This window comes from Epinephelus moara, chromosome 14 (assembly GCF_006386435.1).
Source record: "Epinephelus moara isolate mb chromosome 14, YSFRI_EMoa_1.0, whole genome shotgun sequence".
Classification (NCBI taxonomy): domain Eukaryota; kingdom Metazoa; phylum Chordata; class Actinopteri; order Perciformes; family Serranidae; genus Epinephelus; species Epinephelus moara.
In genome coordinates, this window is record NC_065519.1 from 2867753 (window position 1) to 2885796 (window position 18044).

An 18044-nucleotide genomic window follows, 5' to 3' on the forward strand; every position below is an offset into this window, starting at 1 on the left:
CTGCACAGGATCACACATATAGTACTTTTCTTTACACTTACCTGCAGTGCTTGAATAAGAAAAAGGTGATTTGTCCAAAAATCTGCTTAAATTTGGGTCAGAATATCTTGAAAAGATAAGAAAAAAATGTGTCTTATAACCTGTAGACACCCTGTGCAACTCATATTTTATGTATAGTATGTTACACTCAGAAAAAATCCGACTGCAATTAAATAAAACACAACGTAATTATGAAACACATTCAGTAATTGATACGCAGCAGTCGAACAGACTGCAGATCCAAAACACGTACAGAACTCACCAGAAGTTTCCAGGAAACTCTGAAAACTTTAAAAGTATTAAAGAGGGACAGACGCTTATCTGATGAGCTCGTCGTCCTCACGGCGTCCTGCTGCTCTGCTCTGAACGTATTCACCACAGCCACCTGTAGAGAAAAGAAATGTGTCATATCTTTAGAAAAAAAATTAATGTTGTTTCTTTGTTGAGAAAAACTTCAAATCTGATAGCTTACATCCTCATACACGCTCTGTCTCCATCTCTGTTTCCCTCCGACAAACTAACCACAGACTCATAATCGCATCGCCTCTTCTGAACACACAGCTAACTGCTCATTTCACCGGTCAGGGGGTCCTATAATGGGCCCTCTTCATCCTCTAATGGGCTGGTTTTACCTGCCAGAGTTCAGCTAAAGTAGTGTTTCCACTCAGGAGGGAGAGTCGCAGCTATACCAACGACTCAATACCCTTTGTACAAACACATACATATGCAAATGAGCAACAGGGACCCATGCGGGGCTCGTTCAGGAGCAGCTCTGTGTTCACCAAACGCTCAAAGTTTCTCTTGTTATGGCCGCTTGTTAAAGTTGTAACAAGGGCTGCAAGATAACGGCAATCTGATGCTTGAGATGTTCAAAATAATGCAGTATGATCCCTCAATAACACGAGTGTGTGACAGTGCTGCACAAACAGTTTGCAAAACTTTTATTCCTTCAAACTAAATATTAAGTAGACAGGTTAGTAAGTAAACAAACGGGGCTGGAAAAAAATATGAACATATCTCACACAGAGATAATTAAAGCTCAGGATCTAATGCCTGACTGTTAAAGGAACAGTTCACCCAAAAACCATAAAACTGTTTGTAGCGCTCACCTTCCTGAGCTCTCTGTGACTACAGAAAAAGTTTTCAGTGGAGTGGAGTGGGGCACCCAAGACATTAAAGCATATCAGTGCAAACAGACTTAGACGGAGTCCAAACGAAAGGAAGCAAAAAATGTTCTAAAACTTCCTCAAAACTTTCTGAAAATTCCTGTGCAACATTATCAAAGTGTCTCGTATCCATTCGTCGGCTCATTGAAATCCAAACACAACTATTTTCACTAAATTATTTCTAAACAAAGCATTTTGGGATTATCCTCCCGTGGAGGAATTTGTTGTGCACGCATTGCTCCACAAATTCCTTCAAGGGAAATGCTTTGTTTAGCAAAGCCTCAGAGGAAGATGAAATGAAGAATATATTTACTGAGAATTGAGCTACTAACGGAGCGATTAGAAAACATCCCCAATAAAATGCAGGAGGAGGAAATCTGGGATGGACTGGATTCTGAGAAACAGGCACCAAGTAATCACTTTATGAAATAGTGTGAAATCAAACAATCCTGATTAATCATAACACAAAAGATTAAAGAGCACCTAATATGCTTATTTTCAGGTTTATACCTGTATTTAAGGTTTCTACTAGAACATGTTTACAGGCTTTAATGTTCCAAAAAACACTTTATTTTCCTCATACTGTCTGCATGTGTTCACCCTTTGTCTAAAAAGCTCCAATTTAGCAGCTACCTCTTTAAGAACCCCTCCCGAAAAAGCCTGATCTGTTCTGATTGGTCCGAGTTTCTGGGTTTTTACTTACTGCATTTACATGACATTAGAAAAAATTGATTTATTGTGTCAGTCCGATGAAATCCGAACTTTTAAAATCCATAGAAACATGTTACTCTGACTGAAATTGTACTCAATCAAACTTGTCACAGTGGGACTAACACACCCAGATCATGTGACTCCTGCATGTATACAGTCAATCAGACCCAAACTGGCCGAGGCGCTCTGAGCATGCTCCACAGTTTCCGCCCCGGGCTTTGACCCGGAAGTCCAACAGCATTAAATGTGTAAGAGAAGAAGAAGCCGGTAACAACATGGAGAAATCTACATCCAGAGCCGTGACTTTTTGGACGGACCAAATGTACAGAGCTGTAAAGTTGTCCACCATGGTACCAGTTAGCAGCTAGCTAACCGTAGCTAACTTGTTTGTCCATTGTTTGGTCTGTGACGTAATAGGTCAACAGGAAAAAGGTCCAATACTAACAAGCTGAAAGGGGGCATATCTCCACCTATCGTAGAGGAGTCGCACATACTTGGCTCAATAAATGGATTCCCCTCCCGTGCTTGTATACTGGGACAAGGACAGTAGGCCAGTTAAATGTCCTCGTCCAGCTGGGACTGTAGCTCCACTTCACTGTGACTGGAAACAGACTGATTATCTCTGCGCTGTCACTGCAGCCTGGGAATGACTGTTTGAATAATAGCTGCATTTTCTACCGTGAAAACTCAACAGTAAAAGCTTCTAAATACAAACAGACATGTTTTGGCAGGAATATGATCCAAAATCTGGGACATTAGCAACAAAAATTACATGTTTTCCTAGTGATAGCATGTAGCTACATGTAGCAGCATATGTAATAAAAAAACTTGCAGTCGCATGCCTGGAGCAGATGATCGTATGAAGAAATGTGTCACGAGCTGACGTCAGCTTGTCTTGTTGGAAACAGAGTATTCAGAGTGGTGTGAAGCCTAAGTTTTTTACTGACAGAGATTACTTTCATATATGTAAACCTTATTATTTGAAACTTTGGCCACATTTAATATGAACATCCCCTACTGTATTGTGTGTGTGTGTGTGTGTGTGTGTGTGTGTGTATGTGTATATATATATATATATTAAAGTTCTGGTGGACGTCCTTTCAAAATTACCACATTTTAGGGGTGGGCGAAAATCAATACAGCATAGCATGGCAATATTTTATGTACCAATAGTGTATCGATACTCGGATAACTTATATAAGTTATTCATACTGCAAATACGAATTAAACTTGACAGAAAGTTTCAGTGCATTGCCATTGTATTGATGCATATTGATGCTGAACATTTAAACTGTTTCCAAACTCATTTCCCGCAGTATCGATACACAGATAACAGCTGTGCTCTCTCATATTAATGTTTAATACAGTTGTTCTGTTGTTCTCTGCTACTAACAAGAACTAAGAAAGATCATTGTTTTATTAAAACCTTGTTATATTTATCTTTTAATAGAAATTTTTAAATGTATGCTCTTGATTTCAATTTTTCCCCGTGGTATCAAAAATGCTGTTGAATAACGATATTTTTCAAGGTACTGTGTCTAAGTTAGAAAGTCCAGTACCTTAACAAGACTAGGGTTTATGAATCTAATCTAATTAGATTTTAGAAATCCTATATCCTGCTTTTCCCCAAAAGTCAGTCTTCCGTCTCCATATATCTTCCTCATTTACAGACCAAATTTTAGACAAAAACACAAGCGAAAAATTGCACTCAATTTAAACACCATATCAGATCACTATAAACACAAACACACACAGATTACAGCTACAAATACACAGTAAATTGCAGCACATGTTCATGCTGAGCTGTTTTCTTACAGACGTTGGACCCTGCGTGTTACAGCGCTGCCTGTTGGTCATAATGTTGCCCAGCAGCTCATCGTGATCTGCAACAAACATCACAAGTTTGTTTGTTCTGTATTGATGAGCACTTTTAAGGAAAAAAACACCTGAGTACACACACACACACACATACAGACACACACACAGACACACACACTAAATCCAAGTGGGGAATAGTCTCTCTCAGCGGCTTGCTGCGTCTTACTGTGTGATCAACAGGGGTTTGAAAATTACTCTGCAGAGCTTATTACACACAAACACACACTCTGAGTCTCTTGTTATTGTAAGTTGCTCCTATTTGAAACAGTGATTGCTTCTCACCAAACACTCTTTCAGGTTGCATTGTGTCTAAATGATGTTTTGTTTTGGGTGTGAATATCAGCGCTGAATTAGCAGCTGATCTGTTTGCACCTGGAAAAACACCAGTTACACTCTGGAGGCTTTGTTTGTCGGCAGCAGACGCCTCGTTCACACCATGATAACAGACTTCACAACTATGAGGACAGCAGCATTAGCAACATCAAGCTAATTCATGGTTACAATAACAGCATTATCAACACTGTAGACGTTATCATTATCATGTGAGAGAAAGAGCTGGAGGTAGAGATAAGGATTAAATATTCTGTCAGAGTATTTGATATTTGATATTTTGATATTTATATTTGTCGTTAAACGTGACACATTCGGCTAATTCAGTTGAAAACGTGTTTATAGATGAAATATTTCAACAGGAATATTTGTCAATCGAGGAAAACCAAGCTAACATCAACAGTGTCGAACACAATTACAGTCACATAACACATTAACTGTATCAGTGTCTCCCTACAACAGGAAACATAACGTTTGAATGTGAAGAGTCAATATAAACTATAGCCACGCCATGAACACTGCCATAAACTTACCTTCAGATAAGAAATAAATGTGATTTGGTGAAGTGAACTATAACTAATGTCAGCTTTACAACCAGCGACTTTTGAAGCAATTTTACTGTCGCTGACAAAGGTCCAATGTGGGAATATAATTGACAGTTGGAGGTTCATGCGCGCTCCTGTGATCTCGATAATTTGGTGTGAGGTGGTCATAAGACTCAGTCCAGGCTGTCTTTAGTCAGACTTTTTCTCGTCCTGACCACAGACTGTATAATTACTGGAAGTAGGTACTGTGACATCACCTACTGGTTGTGAAGCCTAGAGTTTGGCATTTTGCCTGTCGCCATCTTTGTTTTTTGGAGCCAGTAGTTTTACTTTTTACTGCGCTATATTTGTCTGACAGCTTTAGCTACTTGTCTTGGATCGGCTTGAAAATGCATCGTCACAAAGCTGAAAACAGATGTTTTTCCAATCAGGTCTCACTCCAAAGTCGTCAAAAACTGCCACTTGTTGGTGACTTCCAGCGTCAGACACAGACGAAAAAAGCTGTACTTTCACGTCAGTATGATATGAGGCTGGTCATCGTAATTGTTTAACGGCGCCCAGCGTTAATGCAGCAGTGATATTAATCCAAAAACATCAGATAGAATACAAAAACACTGACAGTGCGGATCAGGTTTCTGCACTTTTACTTTTCATACTTTAAATACATTTTGCTGGTAATACTTACTTTTGTAGTGTTGTCACAGTGTTGTATAAGTACTTTTAGTAAAGTGAGACACAAGGATTTAAGAAAATGACTTCATGTATGTCGTAGCAGCACATTGAACTCTACTCATGTCAACAACAACATTGTGATTATTGTTACATCTTCAACAGCAGCTCAAACTAACGTTCACACACTCCTCCAGCACTGCAGGAATAAATACATGACATCCCTGTTATTGATCAGTACATTTCCAAAGGTAAATGATCAATGATCGTGCACATATTGATAGATTTGCTACTTTGCATGATGGAATATTGACATAACAATGAGTCCCTGCATTGACTCCTCTGCCTCTGTCTTTTTCTTCCTCTCTTCTGTCAGAAAATCCTCTCGGAGCATTCAGGACCCAGTTCCTCCTCCCAGCAGAACCAGTCAGCCAACATGAACTCTCTGCTGGTGGGTGGTCGAGGCGTTGCTGCCGTGGAGAACCCTCGCTCGGCGCTCTCCCCGCTGACCAACTCGCTCCTGGAGCAGCTGGAGGCTCGAATCAAAGAGCTGAAGGCGTGGCTGCGAGACACCGAGCTCCTCATCTTCAACTCCTGCCTGGGACGGGACAAAGACGCCTCGGAGCAGCTTCAGAGCTTCAAGGTAGGACCAGCAGTGTTTCAGTCAGCCGGGCATGATGTGAGGAACTTCATTATATACTACATATAATGGTACATGTCACCATTTTGCATCACCAGTTACATGTTAGGGATTATAGAGAGCCACACGGATTATGTTTTCACTCAGTGGATCTGACAGTTGTGTTAAGATTAAAAAATGTATACTGACAATGTTTTTTAGTTGGTTATTCCGCAACATGTGGCTATACATAACCCCTTGAATAAAGTTATTCAAAAATGGTCATAATTTTAACTAAAAAATGTAACACTAAACTGAATTAAATCACTTTTTAGCACATACATTTAACATAAACATTTCCAGGCAGCATTGTGTTTCCTCCCCACAACTGGAACATAGTTGCTTGCGACATCAGTTTCGATTAATTTACTTTCGATAGTCTGACAACAGTTATATGGTAACTAACTAGTTAAATTTGAAGAAAGGAAAAAAAAGCAAAATTGTGTGAAAAACAAGAGGCGCTTTCCTTTCGGTCCAGCACTCCACTGACCTAGTGAGCTTTAGCCTCACATTTCAAAGTGCTATCCATTTAGAGGTGGTGAAATTTAAATTTTTGTGATGTTAACGCCCTGCTTTTATTGTATTTTCCATTGGCTTTGCCGACAGACAGCTGGTTAGCTGCATTAACACATGGAAACATAGTCCCCTTTGCCTTCACTCCGGTCTCCACTGGTTAGCTAGCCTTGGCCGCTCTGCACTGTGCACCACCTTGGTCTGGTGGGAGCTAGCTAGCTGCAACAATCATTCATGATCAAGGCTTGCAGCACCATCCCATGGGTGGCATTGCTGCACAAACATGGTGGCCACCCTCCCGTCTACTCTAGCTAGCCCGGGTCAGAAAGCAGCCTTATTTTAGCTGCAAACCCCTTTAGCATTGTAAAGTATGTTAGCACCACAAGCTGTGCTGATACTGCTAACGGTGCTGACAGAGCTAACAGTAGTTAACAATGCTAAAAGGGGTTTGCAGCTAAAAATAGGGACAGTTACTCACAAGAGTGACCCCAGTGGAGACCATAGGATGGGCACAATGTTTCCAAAGCAACGGTGTTAGGTCAGGATGACATTACTAACAGTAATTGCTGAATGAGCAGCGCCGCTACCTAATGCTAGCTCACACCAGACACCTTTGCTCCACAGTGCAGTTAATTAACGTGAAAAACCGTCATGCATAACTTGTCAAAAATATTCTTGGGCGTTACCCGATCAGCAGGTAGGCATTGACATTCCTTATAGTTGCATAAGCAAGTAGTTTACAGGACATTGAGTTTCCAATAGTTGAACCTCCAAAAACTTAAAAACTAAAAATCCTCAATATTATTTCCACAATGACTTCTGATTAATCCTCCTAATAAAGTTAAATCCTCAAGAAGTAATCTTTAACTCAACACCTTCATTAATACTCAGTTCTGCAAAAAATGTTTAAAACAAATTCAACCACAGAGTGACATGCTGTACTTTATTACAGTTACAAATCTAAGTGCTTTCATTTTTTTATTTGAACAACTGAAAAGCAACAAAATGCACACTGACAGTTATTGATTTCTGGTCATAGAGGAAAACAACAAATAAAATCAATAACAGAAACATTGTACAGATAAATGACCTTAAAAAAAACCTTTACAAAGTTATGAGCAACTACTGTGCACAAAATAAAGGTAGTAAACACTCCACACACTGTACATAAACACTAAGTACAGAGCATTATTGAAGTGAGACGATGAAGAAGTTACAGTGAATAATTCAGGTACAGTGTCTCGTAACTTTCCTTCACTAACTTTCAAATATGTGACAAAGCTTTGGCCAATCAGCTTCAAGCTTTAAAAAAACATGTTGGCTATGAGTGTGTGTGTGTGTGTGTGTGTGTGTGTGTGTGTGTGTGTGTGTGTGTGTGTGTGTGTGTTGCTAAGTATAGTAATACATCGTCTTAATGAGGCCAGATGAAGGCAGTGCTGTTTTGAAGCGATGGATGTATAGAGGAAACAGCAGTTAGCCTTAAAAGCCACGGGACACTAACAGGATATTAATCAGCCTACATCACACAGAGAACAGCTAGCTGCGCTGATTAGCCTAGCCCTGCCGTGTGACTGACAACCACTAACTAACACACACACACACACACACACACACCGTCATATAAGTGTACACCCTGAAACAGAAATGCAGACAGAAGTGCATTAATTCATGTATCTATATGGGCACACACACACATACATTCACGCTGACAAACACTCACACAGAAACATGCAAATGAGACGCATACACACACATAAATAAATGAATGCATAAGAACATAAAGTACAAAGTTGCAAACACTTAGAAAGACACACTAAACTTGTATATATGATTTTATTGATTAGAAAAAAGTTATTTTATGAGCAATTATTCCATAAACATTTCTCATTAAATCTTTAAAGTGGTTTCGATACAATATCAAAACCCTGTGAAGTTATTAAAACTCTGAAGTGAAGTAGTAGAATGATGAACAGTCCCTGTGTGTGTGTGAGCTCTTGTACTTTAATTCTTGTGAGGACCGACATGAGTTTAGACCTGCTGAGTGAGTCAAAGAGGACAGACAGTTTTTTAGGTTATGAAAATGAAGGCAGAGTGGGATCCTTTTAAAAACCGGGTACATCAGTAAAAAGTGACATTTTGTCTGCACGTAGTTTCTTCAAAGGGAAATTTGAGGTATCAAAGAAAATGTTGGCATTGTACGTTCATGTCATTGTTTCTAACAGGCAACAGGTCATGTCATTTTCAGTGGAAGTTGGTTGCACAAAGCTGCAAACTGATGCTCTGTACTTGTCGCTGCAGATGAGTGTGACTCGCTACAAACCAAAGATGAGCTGGCTTCATTGTTTTTCAGCTTTCCAATGACCCGGTGAAGTGTTAACGAAATATATAGTGTTTGTTTCTAGCTTTGGTGCTGTTACTTAGCTTAGTTAGCTGATGCTATGCTAGCTTTCTGTGCATCGCAGCGCACATAGGGCGGCAAAATGTGACGTTAAAATGGAGCTTAGACACTGATGAAACACAGAGATATTTTTTGACCAAATAAAAACATTAGATGATGTTCAGTGGAGATGCTTTGTTGCAAGTAGCAGACACACACAAGTCTGTCATGATGTCACTACATTAACAAGCACTTGTGTGCACTTGAACAGCAGCTTAGCGATAATGCAGCTGGTCATGCTGTTGCATTGTTGCTCGTAGTGTGAACACAGCATGACGCCAACACAGGACGACTATCAAGCTGCAGACCACTAATCAAGACCAACAAACAACAAAACCGGTTGTTTTTTACCGTGACAATATTGCTTTTCTTTCCAGGGTTGAAAATGTAACGTGTCTGTGGTTTGCAAAAATGCACAATGCACACTTTTTTTTCTGGCGGTTGGGTTGGTTTGAGGGTTGTTGCAGCAACGATCGTCACCTCATTAGAAGAGCAGCAGTTTTATCAAGATAATCCACAGACCTTGCTGTGAGCAGTTTAATGTAAGAACTATTTTCTTTCTACTTACTACACTAACTACACAGAAGGAAGCGTGCATCTGCTCAAAGAAGAGGCTGGTGCTGGTGATAGTGTGAGATGTTAACATTAAGGACGTCCTCCTCAGCTGAGCTGTAACGTTAGCTAACTCAGTGGTTCTAGGTGAGCTAGCAGTAGGTGCATGCCTCCTTCTGGATGCTGATACGGTAACCAGGTCATGATTTCTAGAAAGAGACATTGGTTTATATTCATATATATTTTCAGCTGTGAGTGCTGATCAGTGTTGTATTGATTCGTCTTGTTGTTGATATAATATCATGTTTGTTCCCAGAACTAACAGCTGTAATAATTTGGTGGTGATGAAATTCATATGTGAGACTGTAGCTGGAAGTGTGAACTTCATATGTGTTGTCACAATTACTATGCCTCTGTGCTGGCGATAGCTGTGATGGCATTTAATATCCAAAAGGTCAAAGGTCAGCTTGACTGTGACATCATAATGTTTTAACGTCATATCTCAGGAACAGAAGGGGAGACATTTGGTCAGATACTGAATTGGTGACTCTAATCTTGAAACTGTGCTGATTGTATAGGTCTTCTGTGTGTGAAGCATCCATGTTTTCACTGACATGGATGGAGACTGTCAGAGACACTGGGCTGGTGGGCGGAGTCATACAACCACAGGGGGGACTGGTGGGCGGAGTCATACATCTGTGGGGTTGTAATTCCAGTTTGGGAATATTTGGCTCCCATTCATGTTACAAGATGTTTCACCAGGAAGAGAAATTTTAAACATAAACTTAAGTTACTAGAATCACAAAAATCTGCCCTGAAATCATTCATGTTTGTACAGTGTGATGTTTATGTGTGATGTCATCAAACATCACAACAATCAGGCAGAAAGAATTTACGACTGGGTCTGTAATTTGGTCAGTATTGATAGCAACACAACACACAGGCTTCAGCGTATACACACACACACACACACACACACACACTGAGGGGCTGCCTAAATGATGAAACTGTATAGAAACGAGACTTTATCTGAAGAAAGTGAGCCAAGCCGCTCGTACTTTTGATCCTTGTCGCAGCTCTCAGTGGGAAGCCATTGATTTCTGGCAGAAAGAGGCCCTGAGCTTCTGGAGAAATGAAGATTGGAAATATTGATAGCAGTCATTTGTATGGAGAGAGACAGAGAGACAGAGGGGGGGTGAACGGAGGGAGGGGCTCCATTTTAAGAGAAGTCGGCTCCATTTTAGTGATCATTTGTCTGTTTTTGGCGTTTGAACTCGTAAATGGGTTCGATTTCTGCGCTGCAGCTTATTACTGTACGGCTGTATGAGAAAGCAGCGGGGGTCGGCAGAGGTCGCAGGAGCACACACACATATTTATAAACACACATGCACATAAATTTGGAAAACACATGCACGTACACACACAAATGTAGGGAGACATTTCAAAAAGACATTAGGACTCACTTAAACACACACACAAACACATAAATATCTGCACACAAATGTTAAAGGAGCAGTTCACCCAAAGAACAAAATAACTCTGTCAGAGGTGACCAGCCACTCAGGTAGTTTGATCTGTGCAGGTAGATGGAGACGTGTCACATCACCTTCTGGTACTACTGAGGTGCAACTCATTGAACTCCTGCTGTTTGCACTTTCACAGTTTTGGTGACGTCATCTTTAACAGTCAGAAACATGAGTGAGTCTTTGCAGATGTTGTGTCATGTGATGTTTGATGAACCGCTCTGATGAATGTTGCAGTGAAACTTAACACCAGGCTGAACAGCAGGATGTCACGTCCCTCTCAGCTGATCTGTCAGTGATGTCATGAGCTGCAGGTGAGCTGATTTTTACCTGTAAACACGGTGACAAACTGTGACATCACAGGTGCCTGCAGTCCACCTGGATATCACTGCAGCCAGGTGTCAAGTTAAACTCATGCAGGTGAGCAGGAGCAAGATTTTCAGGCGGTACTGAGTTACTTTATTCCTCCTCCTCTTCCTAGTCCTCCTCCTCCTCTTCCTAGTCCTCCTCCTCCTCTTTCTAGTCCCCCCACTTCCTCCTCCTTCTCTTCCTAGTCCTCCTCTTCCTCTTCCCAGTCCTTCTCCCCCTTCATTACGTCCTCCTCCTCCTTCTCTTCCTAGTCTTCCTCTTCCTCTTCTTCCCAGTTCTTCTCCCCCTACATTATGTCCTCCTCCTCCTCCTCCTTCTCTTTTTAGTCCTCCTCTTCCTCTTCCTTGGCCTCCTCCTCCTCTTCCCAGTCCTTCTCTTCCTTCACTGTCCTCCTCCTTCTCCTCCTAGTCCTCCTCTTCCTCTTCCCAGTCCTCCTCCTTCAATATGTCCTCCTCCTCCTCTTCCTAGTCCTCCTCTTCCTCTTCCTAGGCCTCCTCCTCTTCTTCCCAGTACTTCTCCTCCTCCACGACTTCCTTCTCCTCTTCCTAGTCCTCCTCCACTTCCTCCTCTTCCTAGTCCTTCTCCTCCACTTTGTCCTCCTCCTTCTCCTCCTCCTCCACCTGTCCGTCTGTAACCTGGCTGTTAATTGAATTAGCGCTCCTTTAAGATACGGCGTCAGCCAGACGCTCCTCCAGCAGGCCCCGGGCCTCCGATGACTCTCTATTGTGGTGGAGACGCTCTGGGGGCCGGACACACTGAGAATTAATAGACTGAGCCACACACACACACACACACACATATGAACTCACAGTGGAGGCAGGTACAGACACAAATACTCACCTGCTCTCGAGTGTGTTCAGATATGGAGACTGAAAATGAATCACACACAGACGAGGTTAACTGTTTCCTGCATCTTCTCACTTTATCTCACTGAGTTTGTATCACACTGCAGACGGCTGAGTGACACGTCACCAAGTCAAAGAACAACGCTTTCAAACTCTGATTAATGATTTTATCGCTTTTTAAAAAACATATTATTTCTTCAGCTTTTCTGTAAATCAGATTTTGAAATAAATGACACGTCTTTACTGACGCTGCAACACTTCGTTAAGAGTTCAGAAATCTTCATAAAAGAAATTATAATGAAGAAAATGTCTTTTTATGTCTAGTTATTCTTTAAAAAGAGGAAAATACTGAACTTTCTTTGGAAGAGTTTCGTTAAAAAATAAATCATGACACCTCTTTACAATAATTCATATTAAGCACAGTTATACAAACACATAAATCCCTGTAAAATAGAAATAATGATTTAGCATGATTTTTCAACACGTCACCTGGACGAGGCTTTTGTATGAATTGTCACAAAAACCGTAAACATTTTCCTGTGATGATAACTGCTCATTAAACCACAGATACAGTTTTACTTCCTGCGATCACATTATTGATATTATTTCCTGTTATAATAATAATTTGGTGATCTTCTCAATCACAAGACGACAGTGTAATAATGTCATTGTGTTCGGGAAATAACCGTTTAGTGAAAGTCACTCAGCGGGACACTCTGCGATCATGAGGCGACTTTGTGATGAAGCAAAAACAAAATGTATAAATAATATTTTGTCCTTTGTGACCTTCTGTAGAAAATGTAGGCGATAACAACATATTTCTTTCTTTCTTGCAAATGGAAATGGATCAGTGTTCATGTTCAAAGTCTCTGTTCCTTCAGTCAGACGGACACACACTGTCAGGAGGCGACCTCTCGACACACATATAACACACACACAGATGCTAGCATAGATTGTGGATATCAGTGTGAGCGTTTAGCTCGTTCTTCTGAAGTGAAGCTCAACCTGTCTCTCTGCCTGCCTGTCTCTCTCTCTCTGCTTTATCTTTATCTGTCTCACTGCTCCTCTTTTTTTTCTTATATCTTCCCGTAGTTTTCTCGTCGTCCTTGCTGCAGCTCTTTCTTCCTCTCTTTCTTGTTATCTGTTCAGCTGCTCCCCCTCTCCCCTGCTGTTGACAGTAGATGAACCTGTCCTCCCCCACTGTTTGTTACCCACGGCCGCCTCATCCCCCCGGACCCCTCCTGTCCTGCTCTTTGCCCTCCGGCCCTGCTCATCATTTGTAGCACATGACCCCCTCCCTCAGCCCGTTCTATTTTCAGCTCCTCTTCCTCCTGCCGTTTGTAAGATTTGAATCTGCCCTTCCTCGGACCATTCATGACTGGGTGCCCCGCCCACCTCCTGTTGTTCATACGCCCCCATCTCACCCCCCACCTCCCATATAACATAAGTCTGTATTCCTTTGATTCTCAGAGACCAGGGACAAATCACGTCGACTCCTTCACTGTAGTATTATTAGCATTAATGCCTTGTTTGGCCATTTGACAGAAAAGTCCTGTTGGTAAACTGTGAAATTACAAACTTTAAGGCCCTTTATTCACAACTACTGATTGAAAGCGGATGTTTTACAACCTGGTCTCACTCCGAAGTGGTCAAAATCTGGCGCTTGTTCAGAGACTTCAGCGTCAGACACAGACGAAAAAAGCTGTCCTTTCACATCAGTATGATACATAACCAGTTGGTGTTATTCTGTAAAGGTGCCCGGCGGTGTCAGGGGGAAATGCGGCCAGACAGCAACGTAAATTAAGAGGTGAAAGTCTCAGTAGGGCTGGTGGGAGTGGTGGTGCATGAGTCCAACAACCACCGACTTTCGACTTTCTGTATGAATGTAAAGCCAAACCCTGTTCTTTTTTCCTAAACCCAATGACGTGCAAGTGTTGGCTAAACGTCATGACATTTGTTGTTGAAGGAAAAAAAACATCAATCCGTGGTGTTGTATCGACATAGTGCTTTTATTTTGAAAGAGACTGTATCCAAACTGTACATTTCCTGTGAAAACAGAAGTGTATTTTGAAAACAGACAATGCATGTCACAGGCTGAAGTTGACATCAGTCAACAAGTCATGGAATTACATATTCACATTTTCCAGGCCTGGAAAAGTGAAGGAAGTAGTAAAAATCATTGATAGTTCTTGAGAAGTCCCAGAATATTGTTGTCTGTAATGAAAGTGGTGCATGTAATGTAACAAAACAGCAAATGTACTTTCTGAAGCCGTCAGCGTGACGTAGCTCTTATTTGTTTCAGTATGTGACAACGTTTTGTTCACCATCATGTATGTTTCTTCATTTCCTCCATGCGTTCTGTCTCTCCCTCTGTGTACGCTTGAATTATGTTTGAACGTAGTTAAAATCTGATTTGTTTGAAAAATGCTGGATGAGTAGGACAAGAATTTGTTTTCATTTGAAAAGTCATGGAAAAGTTTTGAAATTTTTTGACTACTTTACACCTAAATTAGAATTGCTGAACTACTTCATAGACAACCAGACACGTCTGCTGCACCTGATGTTATCCACTCCACCACAGCATCTGCAGTTTAAAGTCTGACAGACATGAGGGTTCGGTTTAAGATCGGTTGAGCCAACAGGCAGTGTGACATTTTCAGAAGTGGAGTTTTTGTCAGTGAGGAGTAGAAAGAAAAAATGTTTATGTCTATAGCGTCAGTCAAATCTTTGGGTGATCTCCTTTGTCACTATATTGAAACAGAATCAATGTACTGTAGGGTATCCATTGTCAAAAATATATGTATTTGTGTAGACAGGGCCTTAAAGTTGACACTTGCACACCTTGCACTTCCCCCAACGTTTGTTCCTCTTTGTTTTGACCCACCTTAACTTCCTGACAAATTTGAACATATTCACACACACCTAGTCCTGTTGTCAGTGCAAGGCAGAAAAACTCAGTCCAAACTCTTCTCCTTTGTCCCTCTGTTGTTGAACAGGACTTGAATCTCCTCTCTGTCTCAAAAATCACTTGAAGATCTACCTCCTCTGAGAGTACTTATTCACCTAACGTGCTATTTATTCGCTCTCTACCTCCTTATCCTTCTCTCTTTCTCTCTCTCTCTCTCTGTCAAAAAAAACCTGACTTCATGCACCCACGAGCCTCGTGGCACAAGTGTTGAGGCACCGGAAAGCTTCTCCTTGATCTTCTTTGGCTCATCTCATCTCATTCATACATTCAAATCGTCCAAATGAAATGAATAAATTTTTATTTGTTCATATGCAAGGCCACCTGCCGTCCTTTGTTTACCTGTTCGCATGCCATTTGTAACTCTTAACCTCCTCACATGTGTTTATTCTGACACCAGTAAACTAGATTAAACAGACAGCCACAGAGAATGAAATAAGTACATACAAGGATGGATTACCAGCTGGGCAACATGGGCACCCGCCCAACACTTCAGACCCTCAGGGCTCTCAGTCGGGGCACGCAGTTCATTTTTGCCCCGGGGCCCCCGAGTGGGTTAATCAAGCCCTGACATTTCATGGCAGTCACATGTAGGTTTGTTGCCGGGACAAAACACTGGCAGCAAACCTGCACACGACTGCCAGGACACAGATACACACTTGATTTGGCTGCTTTGTAATTTATTTCTGCACAGAATGAGGATCCTTCATCTCTTACAGTGCAGTCACTCCACCAAGGTAACGCTTTACAGCCAGAATGCAAAGGAAGCAAGCAATAATTCTTTCAACAAAAATATGAAGTGGGAGTGTTGTATTAAGTAAGACTTCAAAAAAAAAATCTGGACCTTTACTTTAACTTTATTTAAATGATGCTGAACATAAAGAAATATACCTGCCAACTTGGCACGTACATGTCAGTGGGTGCCTTGTTGGACAGTGTTCTGTGCATCATTTCATGCTGTGCTCCAGTCAAACGTCACATGGTGAAAATTTTGTTTGGGGGTTTTAAAGCTCGCAAAACTGCCATCACATGATCATGATCACCACTTTGCTCTAATGATTATCAACATAGGTCTTGGACAGCCCAGAGTAACACCAAAACACCCCAAAACAATATGAATTGTATATACTTCTCACCTCCCGACGCTCTCTGTGAGACCAGAAAGTTTTCTATTGAATGGTATTAAGGAGAGCAGAGTGCCCAAACAATGAGAGCATATCAGTGCAAACAGACTTTGACAGAGGCCAAATGAAAGACGGCAAAAATGTTATTAAACATCCAAAAAAACTCGAAGCTGAATGAAAATTCCTGTGCAGCATTATCACAGTGTCTTGTACCCAATCATTCACAGCATTTTCAGATCATCCTCCCATTAAAGAATTTTAAGTTGGGCTCGCGTGCACAAGAGATTCTGCAGCAAATAACGCTGCACAGGAATTTTCAGGGACTTATTCAGACGTTTAATGACCTTACTTGCTGAGACTCCATCAAAGTGTGTTTGCACTGATATGCTCTCATTTTTTGGTTGCTCTCCTCAACGTATTCTCATACAACAGTTTGTATCATACCCTGCGAATTTGCACCCCACAAATGAAGTTATGTCCTTAAAGTACAGTTACATAGTTAACCTAAAGTAACGGAGGTTTGATTTAGGCAATGAAAGTTACTGTGGTTAGGTTTAGGAAAAGAAACATGGTGAGGACGTACCTTGAAATGACTCGAAGTTCACAAGGAACATGTGACCCATCCACCACCCTAACCTGCCTCCTTACAAGCGCTCGGGACTGCTTCCTTGTTTACTGCCGTCACCACATTGGATCACGTGATCGCAGCCTTTCAAAATACTTGGGATATGTATGACTTAGTGTACATGCAAACATTTTGTGAGAACAGCCTGGTCTCATTAATGCAATTGATTGAAAACTTAATCATAGGGAGACTAGGAAGGTGAGTACTTTATACAATTTACAACACCTCATACCTAACCTTGCTATGACCTGCACATGTACTCTTAGACCTGGAGTTACATCCAGTAACTAATGTTTTAAAACAGTCACAGTTTTAAACACGAGGTTAACGCTGTGAAACTGTCGTGGTTTGGTAAAGTTTAGGCAATAAAACCACTCGGTTATGTTTAGGAAAAGATCATTTTGGTTTGGGTTAAAATAAGCACATTTGTTACGCAACTCAAGCTACGCATGTACGTTAAAATGAGTCAACATTGACCTTTGGGTTCACACATAACTTCTTGAGTCAAAGTCCTGTGTTTGTTTGACCCATCCATCCAACCCGACCTCCTCCTCATGCAGACTTTGTCGCTCTTCATACTACGTCACTTGACTTCCTCCTTTGCTCCTGTCATAATTAATATGTCCACTGGAGGTAGCTGCCCAGCAGTAAACACAAATATGGGTTAGGGTTATTATTTAGACAGTCTGACATTTTATATTGTTTTTGGGTGAACTGTTCCTTTAAGTATCAGATCAGAATTCATCATGTCAAGTTTATCTGTGAAGCTGATTGGTCAGAAGCATTTTTATGTTTAATGTATTGGACATATGCTGAATGTTTGTTTGTGTGTCTGCCTCTGTGGATGAAGTGTGACTTGTGTGTACGGTGACATCACATCTATACGCACCACAGTCCACAAACTACAGCTCCCTCCCCCTCAGTATATGAGCCCCCCCTCAGCTTCTCTCAGGCAGCTAATAGAAGGTGACAGCGAGGCTCTGATATCGATACCTGCTGCATGATGAGGATTAAAGATCCACCGACTCCCCGCCAGAAACTCAGGCTGTGTGTGTGCGTGTGTGTGTGTCTTTT

General features: G+C 41.3%; 1 protein-coding gene across 1 annotated transcript in view; it reads left to right on the plus strand.

Moving 5' to 3' along the window:
* akap6 (A kinase (PRKA) anchor protein 6) overlaps positions 1-18044 on the plus strand; it is a 286320-nt gene that overhangs the window by 223722 nt on the left and 44554 nt on the right. Inside the window, exon 17 of the mRNA XM_050062199.1 lies at positions 5715-5981. Coding sequence (XP_049918156.1) covers positions 5715-5981 — 267 coding nt within the window. The remainder of the gene's footprint in view (positions 1-5714; positions 5982-18044) is intronic.